The sequence below is a fragment of the Lissotriton helveticus genome, chromosome 3_1 (assembly GCF_964261635.1).
Source record: "Lissotriton helveticus chromosome 3_1, aLisHel1.1, whole genome shotgun sequence".
NCBI lineage: Eukaryota > Metazoa > Chordata > Amphibia > Caudata > Salamandridae > Lissotriton > Lissotriton helveticus.
In genome coordinates, this window is record NC_136061.1 from 1,684,737,325 (window position 1) to 1,684,751,682 (window position 14,358).

Here is a 14,358-nt window from a genome sequence, read left to right on the forward strand (position 1 = left end):
TTGGCAAAATATAATAGTATTTATGTAGTGCACGAACAGAAATTAAGTGAAAACACATGACAAGAAAAATACCACACCAATCTAAAAAAAGAAAAACATAATAAATAAAATGAAACCAGAATGGTAAAAGCCCAATTAGTATAACTAGATATATACAACTTTTTTGGCAGGTATAGAGCTTGAAAGCACAAAGCATCCCTTACAGTCTTCTGGTCATGCTACAACACTGGAAAGTCACAAGTTCAGGCCAACTGTGATGAAGCATGGGCCAAACTCAGGGACCAGGTTAGTTCCACTGAAAAAGTTAGTTTTTCTAAGTCCAGCCCAAAGATTTCCGATCATGATGGACAAGGTCGGGAGGAGCATATAGAGAGTTGTGGATGGTCGTTGCAGTGCAACAAGCTGGCCTGGCGTTATGGACAGTCATCTCTGTAGTTGGAGCTTTTCACCGACAGTTGTCGCAGGTGGAAAAGGCTTGGCATGAACTGGCATGTTTGTAATGGTGAAGAGCCCAATACTGCAGGATTCCACCTTACTTTATAGAGGAGTCCACTCTGATTTAATCCAAGAGTCCAGGACCTGATGAGGCACCACTTTGGGATCAATGATTCACTTCATTTCAGATAAAAATCAAAAGAACGCACACACATTTAAGCACCAATGTGAGGCTACACAAATTCTTTTAAAACTTACTGTAGCAAGAACCAAGTCTGTTTGGATCACTTGGTACACAAAATTCATCCCTTGGTCTAGCCAAGTTAATTTTAAAATAGGCTATATTTAGAAGGGTTTCTAATGTAACAATTCTATGCTATGCTTTAGGAACAGCCAACACTCTATATACCTACCTTTTAATTCAGATTCAACGCTAGTTTTTCTTAGTTATATTTTCAAAATTGTACTGAAGGAACATATCACAGATTATGGAATAATATATTAAAATAGGAACTAAGGGGCATATTGACAAGAGCCTTATCTCCGCTTTTTTGGCTTTAAAAGCCAAAAAAGTAGAGATAATATTATCAACCTTTCTACTAGGGGATGCTAACATGCATTAGCGCATGTTAGCACCCGTTTTCCCGACGCCCTGCTCTGCATCTCTAATGAGATGCAAAGTGGGCGTCACTGGGCAGTACTGTCTGTAAATAATCGCTGATGTGCACATTGCGATATTTACAAGGAGGCCCATGTATTTTTGCAGATGTTAGTTTTAGACTTACACCGGGGTTTTCGCCAAATACTAACGTATGCACAAAAAAACTTAGCTATACTTACCATTGGGGGTGGATTATGCTGATACGACCACAGGGTCGTATCAGCAAGATTATCGCAGTTTTCAATGGAACATCGCTGAACACCCAGCGATGTTCCATGGACTCAGCGATGTTCCATGGAAAACATCGCTATCGCTGGGATAATTATCACCATTGCGCTATGCGTTGCTAATACAGCGCTAGCACGGCAATAATTATCAGCGATAGCCGGCGATAAACATTTTCACGCTGAGGGCAGCGAGTGATAATCATCGCTGCCGTTTGATGATATGCCAGTAAATTGGCAATTATTTCTCAAGAATTCCTTTCACCGAAAAACAATGAGCATATAGGACCGGTATTTATTGCATGTGGCCCCTTTACTTACAGTAGCGTCATCAAAGCCAGCGATGTCTCAAACTCATGCTGCAATATCATCTTTATAACAGTCATTACTTTAGTATTTTTAAATGTAAAAAATAATTTCAGGTTAAAGAGCGCTCGGTTTTATCCAAGCCGCGAATAAACCAGGCCCGTTCCATGCCCTGCGTAGAGGTGAATATTTTATTCAAAAAGCCATTGCAATTATTAAGCCATTTAAACATTTTTATTCAGAAAATGAGAACTTCAGACACATTTACATATATTTTATTGGACATCTAACATTAAATTGTGAAGCTTCCTACCTCCACTCTTCAATGAAGTCTTCAAGATTTTCCATTGTGTGTAACAGTAAAGTACTCCCATCAGCCCTATGGAAGTCGTTATGACCTTTGTTATCAAAAATGCCACATAAACCTCTGGTTCCATTGAAGTCAATGCTCGGTGCCCTCACAGTCAGGCTCATTCCCCAGTCGCTAACATCAGCTCTGACAAATGCCCCGGAAGGGAACATGATCTGCAAAAGTAGATAGTAGAAATTAAAAAAACTAATTTTAATACTATGTTAATGCTGAGCTAAATATATTTTTATACGATTAAAAGTGTACAATGCATGTTTGTACTAACTTCTCTCAGGCACTTGTAACATTCCGTAAATTCACCTTTTATCCCTGTACTTCCACACTTTTAGTGAAAGCATACTGTTGACATTTCTGTAATGGGAGGAAGATGCTTAAGCAATTATTTTAATTCGGTGTTATCACCCGCACTAGCGGGCAATAATGGCTGTAATGGGCCCTCAGGCACAGGTAAGGGCTTATAGTAAAGGTAAGGCAATTAATAACCGGTTCTGCCCTGTATGTAAGAACAACACGTCAATCAGCAGCAATTGGTGATTTCAGTTTACTAGTCTTCAGTGTGACAAATAGCTTCTGTCTACTGCTGCACCCCAGCGAAGGTTTTCTTTCATTTTAAGCCAGTGCTGTTCCCTCTGACTCACCGTGACACCATCCCACACGCACTACTTCGCTAAAGGGGAATGAAAGCAGCTCTAACCACCATTGAAAATACTTGCTTTTCAATGGATGTTAAAGCTGACATTTGTGTTAGCGAAGAAAAGCGAGGGTCTGGCTACAACACAACAGAAAAGCTTGCCTATGACGAAAGTCAGCTGATGCGGAACTGCTGCGGTGGTGACAGAAGGTAATTATCCCCTTGCGTAGCAGGAAACAGAAAAAAAAGGTAAGACCGGGGGCCAGATGTAGGAGCCATTTACCGACCGGTAACGGCCGATTTCGGCCGTTACCGACCGGTAAATGGGTTTTTCGGATGTACGGGCACATTTTTACAGAATCGGTATTTTTACCAATTCGGTAAATCTGAGATGTAGGTGGGACTCTTCTGAGTCCCAAAGGCCCTACAAATTCGGTATTTTACCACCCAATCCAATTGGGTGTTAAAATACCGAATTCAGGTGTGCATGCACATGTGTGCATGCACACCTATGCCATGTGACAGACAGACATGCCCTTAGGGCATGTCTGTGTGCCACATGGCACACATGTCAATTTTTGGGGTGCCAGAGGGTGTCAAAGTGACACCCCCTGCACCCTTGCTAAAATCGGTATTTACCGATTCTGTAATTACAGAATCAGTATTTCCCATTGATTCCTATGGGCTTCACAGCCCATAGGAATCAATAGGAAATACCGATTCGGTATTTACCGAATCGGTAAATACCGAATATTACCGATTCGGTAATTCCACATCTGGAATTACCTACATCTCCCCCCCTCTATTTTACCACTTCTTAAATACCGAATCGGTAAAATTCGGTATTTAAGAAGTGGTAAAATAGATTTACCTACATCTAGCCCACCATCGTGTGCAGGGAACTGGCAGCCAATGACTGCTTTCTTTGCAGGATTGTAGCGGCAGCTGTAGCCCTCACAGGTAGCATTTTGACCTGCTGGCCAGCTGCCAGCATTCCCTGCTGGCTGCATGTCTATGTTCATACTTTTCAAATAAGCTTTAGTCCGACTCTTGTTTAAAAGTGGGTCGCAGCAAGCAAAAATGCAGACACTATTTTGAAAAGAAACGTTCTGTTTCAGCTTTAACTCAAAGTTGAACATCTCCAACAGAATACAAATCAATTTGAAAATCTTTGATATTAGAAATGAATAAGTATGCATAATAATACCATGCAACAGCGAAATTCGAATAGCTAACGCAAGGTGCTCCACACTAATAACCGAAATTTTTAGGAAGTCTGCCAGTCTATGGGATATCTGCTGAAATTAACTCAGTTACTTCATATAGTCATGTTACAACGGGTTTCCCAGGACTTCTGAAGCTGCTCTGTTTGTGACTTGGGTGTCACTTAGGGCATGATTACTACTTTGGCGGTGCAGCGCAAGGTCTGCCCTGCCACCGCACTGCCAAAGCCTGGTCACACTACCCCCTAGATTATGAGTTTCCTCCTATCTGGTGGGCTTTTTTTTATGTTCCTACGTCAGCGCAATGAAAATGGGCACTGCAATTGGAACGCCAAAAACAGATCCTGCACGGCATGGACTGTAAAGTCTGTTGCAGTGGAGTAACTGGTGTGCATGCACACAGGGGGGCACAAGCTGTGCCCCCCGTTTGCATCCACTGGCGAGGAGGGACAGGTGTTTATGGAGGAGGAACATGCATGACACTTCTGGCAGAGAGGAAACTCCCAGCCAGAATATTGTGGCCTCCTGACCACCGCAACACCAGAAGGCAACAGCAGTTCCCTGCCGGCTGTGGCAGTCCAACTAGCGGAATTATAATTGGGCGGTTGGCAGAATGCACTGCAGTGCCCCCACAAGTCTGATCATGATCAAGCCCTTGGTAGGATATCAGGTAATTACAGAGAAATGCTAAATAACACATAATATTGCCCTTTAAATTGACCAGGTTAAGCTGTGTGCACGCTCACACTGCCTAACATGTGGTTTTTAAACCCAATGCCAGCTGAAGCTCCAACATTAGCATCTCTGCAATATTAGCTATCTTTTCTAAATCAAATTATGGGATTAAGATAGGAAACCTCCTTGAGTTCAAAACTTGTCGCAAATGTGAAAAAAAAGACATAATGTCATGAGTAGGAATGGTTTGCATTTGTATCCGGGTACTGAGGAAGTAATCCACAGCTGTTTAGGACAGTGAAACTGAAAAAGAAAGCAACTATGTTAAACTGGAATCCATCCGTCTTCCTTCGCTTGGTGTGAACAGGTTTATCTACTTCGGTTCTTGTTGTCCTCTCAAGAGAACCTCCTTAACCACCTAGGAGGCGAGGATTTTCTGAAATAGAACACAAGGGGACATATGTACAAGCCCTTATCGCCATCACAACGTCACTTTTATCAATGTTGTGGTGGCAATAGGGATATAGCCTTATTTACAAGGCAACGTTGAGCCACTTAACATGGCTTAACGCTGCCTTGTAAATAAGGCTTCTTTCACGCTATGGTTAGCGTGAAAGAGGTGGCCAGTGGGTGTTGTGTGTAACACCCATTGATTTTGACGCTGCCCCCTATGCACAAGGGCAGCATACATAGGAGGCAGCACCAACATTAAGACCCGGTGAAACCGGATATTAAGTTGGCGAAAATCAGGAGAAATGCATTATTTCTCCTAATTTTTGCCTTTTCCATTTGTGCTGCCTTGTGCAGCACACATGGAAAAAGCAAAATGCCATGGATTGTTTATGTACAGCAAGGTCCCTCTTCCTGTACATAAACAATCTTAAAACAAAATGCCATTTTGTGACTTTCATGTATGCTGCATTAAGCAGCACTGATGAAAGTGACAAAATGGCATTTCAGGATTACGTGAAGGAAGGGACACCTTTCTACACATAAACAAACCTCTCTTGCACGCAGACACCCTTGCACTATGATGCAAGGGTGCCTAAATTGGCTCTACACTGCGAAGTGTAGCGCCATCGCAGGGGAACATGCAAGGCTGCACCATGTTGTTGTAAATATGGTGCATTGCATTTCAGAAGTGCCGGAATGAGGCGTTAAGCCAAGTCGGGTAACATCTCACTCCGACACTTCCTTGAACATATGCCCCAAGAAATGCTTCACTGAAAATTTTTTCACTCGAAGGGAAATCTCTGCCAGGCCTAGAACAACTGATTTAGCCCCATGACCAGAGAGACAATGGTCTGCTGTAGTGTTTGTAACCGAATACTTGGAGTCAGCCTCTCAGCTGGAAATTGAGGTGCTATGGTGGAAAAAAATTTGGTTTTGGTGGAGGAAGTGATGGTGTCAATAAAACTAAAGGGGATAACATTAGCGATGGTAGTTATGGAAGTTGAGGATGAAAATATAGAATCGGAGAAGCGCTGTCTGACCTCCACTTGAATGAATCTCTGCTGGACTGTGAACTGGTGGCATAGTAGGCAAAATCATTTAATTCAAATGAAAGTAGAGATTCCTCTGCTGCTATACTTACAACATGGTATTTGGGTTCTCCATTTCAAGGATGGGTTGCCAGCTAACGTAAAGGTCCCAGACATGGAGGGTATAAATCCTATTGCAGACTATAAGATGTTAGCAATTACTGTCTAAGCAGTTGCTAAAATTTTGGCTCCACATAAACCCTGCCCTAGAGAACTGTCTGTCCTAGAACCAATCTACAAACTTAACTATTTGGATAGAACTAATAGCACAACTGTAGCACAACATAGACTGCTTTGTGGGAGAGAAGCAAACTAGTTACATAATTGCAATTGTCCCGTATACTTTGTTTACCATCCTCTCCTGGCCAGTCTGTTATCAGTAAACATTTGTCTAATTTTCACATTTTTCTGATTGTGCTCACCAGTGTGTATTAATAAAATCTTCTTACCTATAAGAACCAAAATTGTTACTTGTGGATGACTGCTTAGGATCTACGTATAGAACAAGTCTTATACTTTAATAAATAAGGAACTAAACTGTTACAACTGAGTTCCGGGATATTGGATTATATAGCTTCAATTACTTAGGGACTATCTTTGATATCCCTCTGTATATGTGCACCTAGGTAGTAGGGTGTTTTTTTCCCGAGAGGCACCAACCCTAAATGTATTTATGTCAATGACCTATACTGTATCATTGCCCAAATTTATGGCCTAATCTGATTGTACTGTCAAACGAGGTCGCGCACAAGTCAAGCCCGTCTGCACCCGTCCGCGGCCGACCGGGCCCAGGGCTCTGCTGTAATGCCCATCTCCATTCTTACTCCTCCACCGACCTCCAAAGACTTAACTCCTCAGGGCCTATTCCTGCCGCACTGCTAGGGCTGCTCAGGACTGTGGTATCTTTGTCCCTTCTGACACCCCTGCCCTAGAAACCCTTCCCCATCACGATTCCTCCCCAGCCCCTTCCCATTCCATGTCTGAGAAATCCACTCCTTTACTGGTGTACTATCTTAATACCCGCTCCTTAATTAGCCACCAGCTAGAGATCTTTCAATTACTACACGAGAGCGCCATCGACATTCTCCTCTTAGCTGAAACGTGGATAACTCAGGACTCAGTCCCCGACATCCTCGCAGCAATTCCTACAGGTTACTATATCATGCAAGCCAACCGGCCTGCCGGGAAGACCGGCGGCGGGGTGGCGGCCATCATTCGCTCTGAACACAAATTCTCAGAGTTGACTGTGATTCCTATTCCCAAAACTGACTGCCTCTCTCTCAAATGTTCCTCTGCCAAGTCCGCCTTTGTCTGTGTCCTTGCTTACAGGCCCCCTGACTATATGCCCCTCTTTCCTCCACTATTTGGCGATTTCATCTCCCAACTCGCGATTAATCATGCTAACATCATGATTATTGGTGATTTCAACTACTGGCCATCTGATGCCCGCGAAAGCCAATCCTCTATAGAGTTTACAGACCTTTTAACCAGTATGAAATTCCGCCAGCACATTAATACCCCCACTCACCACAAGGGCCATATCCTCGACCAAGTTTGGACGTCTAATCTCGATATCTCCCCTCCCTCCGTACTTCCCTGTTCTTGGTCCGACCACTGCTCCATATCCTTTTTTCTCTATCTTCATGCATCTTGTCCCCCCCCCCTGTCAAGAATGTTTCTGCTCGTAACTGGAAAAAAGTAAATTTGACCGATTTTCACGCCTTATTGGCCTCCACCGCTCCCACACCCTCGATCTCGGTGGCTGATCAGGCTGCTCACCTCGAAGCATGGCTACTTCTTGCCTGCAACAAAGTTACCCCTTTTAAAACCATTAAAGCCAAGCGCCCTCATGACGCTCAGCGGTGGTTCTCTGATCAACTTAAAGCGGATAAACTTGCTCTCCGACAGGCAGAGCGCCGCTGGAGGCGCAATTACGATCCCCAGCTCAGACTCGTTTATATAGACTCCTTAAAATCCTACAAAAAATCGATCTTGGCAGCTAAAACCGCCTACTTTTCCCAAAAGATAATGGACTCCAACAACAAAGCTGAAGATATCTTTTCCATTATCAACGAGCTTTCCTTGCCTGACAGGGTCACACCTCAACCCCAACCTACCCAAACCTTGTGTGATTCCCTCAACTTTTACTTTATTGACAAAATCACAACCATTAAAAATACCATCCCTTCCCCCTCATTCCCCTTACCCTCACCTCCCCCCCCATGAACACTAGTCGCCTGACAGAGTTCCCGCCAATTTCACTAGAAGAATTTTCTTCACTGCTCCATAAAGTCAGCTCATGTTCCCCAAATGACTGCTGCCCCCCTCAGATTTTGATGGAGGCCTTCTTGGCCTGCCCTGGCCCCCCACTAGCTTTGCTCAACAACTCTTTAGCTACTGGGGAAGTCCCTCACTCCTTCAAACAGGCAGCCGTCCTACCCATTCTAAAAAAAACTAACGCCGATCCCACAATCTTAAGTAACTACAGACCGATTTCCCTCCTCCCCTACCTGGGAAAAATCCTGGAGACATATGTCACCCGCTGCCTGAGCTCTTTTATCGAGAAATCCTCCTTCCTGGATGCCCAACAAGCTGGCTTTAGACCCCTCCATTCCACCGAGGCGGTCATAGTAGCCGTCATGGATGCCCTCAGGAAAGGTGCCGACAAAAACATCTCACAGGCCCTTGTCCTTTTGGACCTGTCGGCTGCATTCGACACGGTCGATCATACTATTCTGATCGACCGTGTCAACAATGCTGGCATCCAGGGGGTGGCCCTCGATTGGCTTAGATCCTTCCTCGACCATCGATCGCAGGCAGTCCATCTGTCCACTTTCTCTGCACCCTACTCATCTTTAACTTGCGGGGTCCCTCAGGGCTCTGCGCTATCACCCTTATTATTTAATTTGTATCTACAACCCCTCTTAGCCTCCCTCCGCAATACCCCGGTCACAATTTTCAACTATGCGGACGATCTTCAGTTAATCTTCCCCATTGATTCTCTTCCTTCCTCCCGTCTTAATTTCCAGTCCACCATGCTGGACATTGCTGAGTGGATGTTTCACAGCCAATTGAAACTGAACCCCACAAAAACAGAGCTCGTACTAGTGGGGGACTCCTCTAATCCATGGAATCCCACCTTTTGGCCTTCATCCCTAGGGACGGCACCTACTCCTGTGAGCACGGTGAAGAGTCTGGGGGTGATCATCTCTGAAGACCTCTCTATGAGACCACAAATCAACTCAGTCACCTCATCCTGTTTTTTCCATCTAAGGCGGATTCGTAAAATCAGTAGGTTCCTTACCAGAGATGCCTTGATTCTAGTCATCCTCGCTCTTATCACCTCCAGACTCGACTATGCTAACATTCTTTATATGGGGATTCCAGCATTCCACCTCCATCGGCTGCAACTGGTGCAGAATCAGGCTGCCCGCCTGATCTTCCACCAGCCGAAACAGCAGCACGTCACCCCTCTTCTGCGCAACCTTCACTGGCTCCCTGTATCCAAACGCTGCATCTTCAAGCCTGGATGTACCATCTTCAAAGCCCTTTCTGATTCTGCCCCCGCCTTTATCTCATCTTGCCTGTCACGTTACGTTCCCCACAGAGATCTCCGCTCAACATCTCTTAATTATCTTGTGGTTCCTAAATGCAGACGGAAAAAGCATGGAGGGCTGAGTTTCTCTGTCTTGGCTCCCTCCACCTGGAATTCCTTTCCAACTGCACTTCGTCTCTGCCCCAGCTACAACTGCTTTCGCAAACTGTTAAAAACCCTGTTATTCCAGTCAGCATTCGAGTAACTCCTCCTCCCTGGTCACCGTTCTTTTTCTTGTCAAGAGCGCCATGAAACCGTTGGTGAACGTGCGCGGTACAAATACTTTTAATGTAACGTAACGTAACGTATCTAATATATTTTCATGATCAACTGACCTGCCACGCATGGTTGAGTAACTCAGTTGCAGCGATATGGCTTCCTTCTATTTGAAGACGCTGTTCGAACGAGTGTTGGCCATTATGTTTGCCTGTTCCGGGTTAGTTGCAGTCACGAGGTGTATTACAACTAAAAACAGACTAAAAACAAACTGATCTTTAGGGGTTTTGCTCGTTCGTACCGAAATATGAAAATATTAGTCTCCACAGTAATAGTGAAGAGGTAATGGATAATTAATTAAAAAATGAAAATAAAATTAAAGATAATGGGTAGACTCGAACCCTGTCAGCGGAAAAAATTAATGTGTGTTTTAGTGCAATGAGCTATAGGATGATCTGAGTCACAATGGCAAATTCACATGTATATATGAAAACAGTATTGAGAAATTCACCACAATCACAGTCGTGCCAAGTGGCACCAGTGGAGCATATTTATAGATAACATGAAAATTCTATTCTATCGTTGAGTCCGTTCGGTTTTTTAGTACATAGTCTGTATATCCAGGAATTTTCTCTCTGTAGAAGATATTTTGTATTGTCTCTCTCTTCTAATTTCTTGATACTTTCCAAAATCAGAAATTTGAGTTGTGCAATGTTGTGCTTTTCTTCCATAAAGTGCATTGCTACCGAGGATTTCATGTTTTTGAGTCGAATGTTGGACTTGTGCTCTGTTATTCTGACTTTTATGCGACGCTCAGTCTTTCCAATGTACATTTTGCCACATGGGCATTTTAATGCATATATGACATTAGGTGTATCGCATGTTGCATTTACTTTTAATTTGATTTCATGTCCTTTCATGGGATGATTGATTTTGTTGCCTTTCAAGATGTTATTACAATGGCCACAGTTCAGACATGCTTTTGTGCCCTTAAAAGTTTCAACGGTTCGGATTCAAGGTTGGATCATTTCTCTCAAATTTATTGCTCTGGTGAAAGCGAATAGAGGAGGGTCTTTAAAACAATTGTTGAAATCTGGTTCCAAGGTTAACATTCGCCAGTGTTTTAGTATGGTCTTCTTGAATTTGTTACTAGATGTTGAAAATTTAGATATTGCCACTATTCTTGTTTGCTCTTTTTTATTGCTGGGTTGTAACAGTGTTCTCCTGTTGACCTGTGTTAGTTTGGATTTCGATTCCTCTATAATGTGTACAGGGTACCCTCTTTGTCTGAATTTATTTCCTATTTCCAATGTTCTTTGTTCCATTATGGTTTGTTCAGATGTGATTCTGTTTACTCTCGCCATCTGAGAGAATGGTAGATATTTCTTGAGATTGTGTTCATGGAAGCTGGTATAATGCAGCATGTTGTTCCTGTCCGTGCTTTTGACATAGAGATCAGTTTCAAGTCCTCTGTTTGTAAGATTCACTCTGACATCTAAAAATGTGATTGTAGTATTTGACATTTCCCACGTTAATTGGATTCTCTCATCCATGTTGTTAAATTCGGTCAGAGCAGTTAGTAGGTCTTCTCTTGAACTTTTCCAAATGATAAATATATCATCGATATATCTAATAAACAATTTAAAATTGTCTCGCCATCTGGTCTTGGAAAGTATGTGTGTTTCTTCATAGTATTTCATAAACAAATTAGCGTATACTGGCGCTGCCAAATTGCCCATGGCGGTGCCCACGAGTTGCTGATACCATGTGTCATTATGCTTGAAATAACTCTGATATAAGGAGAAAATCATTAGTTCCATTAGGAATGTTTGAAAAGTGACATCCAAGTCTGTATCCATTAAAGCTCTTTCTATGGCCTCGATGCCCAAGGAGTGAGGTATGGCTGTGTATAAAGAACACACATCTGCAGTACATAATATCAGCTGTTCATCTGGTTCAATGATAACCGTTTTCAATTTGAGAAGAAAGTCTGTTGTGTCCTTTACATAGGTTTCCATGTTTTTGACCGAGGGTTGTAAATATTTGTCCAACAGTTGTCCTATTGGTTCATGCAGGCTACCTAGATAGTATTGACCGTAGTGGTGGGTTGGTTAGGTTTTTGTGGATCTTGGGAACCATATGTAGAGTTGGACTTATTGGATTGTCTTTGAGAAAGAATTTTTTTGTTTTGTCATTCATGGTGCCCATTTCATGTGCCTTTTCAATGATGGTTTTCAAAGATTGCATAAATTCGGTGGTGGGATTCTTATCTAATCTCATATATGTATTAGTATCCATAATGTGTTCAGACACTTTTTGTTCATACATGGTACGACTCATTATAACTATTGCACCTCCTTTGTCTGCTTTGGTGCAGATGATTTCTTCGTTGGTAGATAATTTCCTTAAAGTATCCAAATCCTTTTGTGTCATGTTCTTGGTACCATGTTGGTAGGGTTTAATTTTGGTAAGATCCTGTTTGACCATTTTTTCAAAAATGTCTATTGTTTTGTGGCTGATGGGTGCTTGAAAGGAACTGGGTGGTCTTAACCCTTGTAATTGATCTACTTCTTGGGTTGTAGGTCTTGGTAGCACATTATCAAAAAAGTGTCATAAGCGAATTTTTTGCATTAGCTTGAAAAAGCTGACTTCCAACTCTAAATTATCTGTGTTATGTGTTGGCACGAAGGTTGTTCCTTTTTGTAACAATTGTTTTTCATAAGTGTTTAGTGGATAATTGCTGATATTAATGACTAATTGATCTTCGGTGTCTTCTTCTTGTCCTTGTTGGCACCAGACACGCTCCGCGTGGTTGGTGGTTCCTTGTCCTTCTCCTTTTCTTTTGTTCTTTCCTCGCCTGGGTCGCCTTTTTGTGATTGGCCTTGTTCTAAAAAATGACTCGGCTCAGTTTGGGCACTTGCGGTTGGTTGTTCTATTTGTTCTGTGTCCGTTCTTGTTGCTGATTGTCGCCCACTAGTGGTAGGTCGTTCCATTTGTTTGGTTGGTTGTGGTGCTTGTCTGGTTCTTTGTGATGTATCACTGTCTGATGAGGATGTTTCAGTGTGAGATGAATAAGGTTTATTTGCTTGTTTACGAGCATATACCTCTGCCCAGGTATATACCTCTCCAAGGCGATAGTCAAGGGTATCTCTCTTGTATTTGCGAATCTTTCTCTCATTGATATCCCTGGTATGTTTTTTTCCCGAGAGGCACCAACCCTAAATGTATTTATGTCAATGACCTATACTGTATCATTGCCCAAATTTATGGCCTAATCTGATTGTACTGTCAAATGAGGTGCGTCTGAGTAGCATTACTGCTGGTGTAGTTACATAAAAAAACCTATATCTAGATCGTTGACCACTAGTACCCTGACCATCAAGCGAGTCATCAAGATGATAGAGGATGTTCCATCTTATCCTCTGACATCACTTGTGACTAAGGGTGGGCGGCCAGCTACGCTCCGTGCACGGAGTGCACGTAGTGCCGTCTCCTATGCATTTTGCGTAGCGGGCGTAGCCAGGCGGCACTACGCGCGCTCCGCAGACGGTGCGTAGCCGGCCGCCACCCGCCTCCCTCCCGCCCTCCCTAAATACTTATATAAAAGGATAGTAAGCTTTTAAAAACACTTACCTTGTCTGCCGCGTCCCCGGGGCTCCCTCTCGCCGTCCCGCAATTCGCGCCGCCATTTCAGATACTAATGCGCATGCGCGGGCGGCCGCTCATGCGCATTTCTCATTTCGCATTAGTATCTGAATCGGTGGCGGCGCGAATCGCGGGACGGCGAGAGGGAGCCCCGGGGACGCGGCAGACAAGGTAAGTGTTTTTAAAAGCTTACTATCCTTTTATATAAGTATTTAGGGAGGGCAGGAGGGAGGCGGGCGGCGCATAGTGGGGCTACGCGGAGTGCGCGGGTGGGCGTAGTTCTGTGCCCACTTCGCGTAGCTCCGCGGAGCCCCACTCCGCACACTACGCCCAGGGTTAGTTGTGACCCGGCAGTACTTGGTCTAAAAGGAGTCCCAAATGATGAAGGGTGGATCCGAGTGGTGACTGATGGGCTTCCTTTACTATTGAGGCTTAGGTTAGGATCAATGTATCCCTCCTTCACTTATTCATTTACTATTTTCTTGATTGCTTTCAGGGTTTCAGACTTGTGTTGCAGCACTGTATGGTATTTCACTCTTTTTCAGACCCATAGACACCCGTGCGTTAGGAATAACACCTGGGACCTGGAATTACCTGACCCGTTCCTCAATTTATATTCTCGATTTCATTTATACTTTCATGCACAGGTTCCTACTTCTTCAAGCAGCGGTAATCTTTACATAGGGACAAAGGGGGATTCTGCACTAAGGGAATGCAGATTTTAGCGGGGTGGTTGTTCCAATGTAGCTATCACACTGCCCGACTCAGGATAAGGCCCCAATGGTAATTTAGAATAAGAAGCACAACATGATCCTAGTTCTTTCCAATGGACAGTT

The 14,358-nt window shown here is 43.5% G+C and overlaps 1 protein-coding gene across 1 annotated transcript in view; it reads right to left on the reverse strand.

The window, feature by feature from the left end:
• Window positions 1–14,358, reverse strand: part of LOC144824297 (von Willebrand factor D and EGF domain-containing protein-like) — an 899,901-nt gene that overhangs the window by 456,983 nt on the left and 428,560 nt on the right. The window contains exon 7 of the mRNA XM_078683422.1: window positions 1,940–2,151. Within this exon, the coding sequence (XP_078539548.1) occupies window positions 1,940–2,151 (212 nt within the window). The remainder of the gene's footprint in view (window positions 1–1,939; window positions 2,152–14,358) is intronic.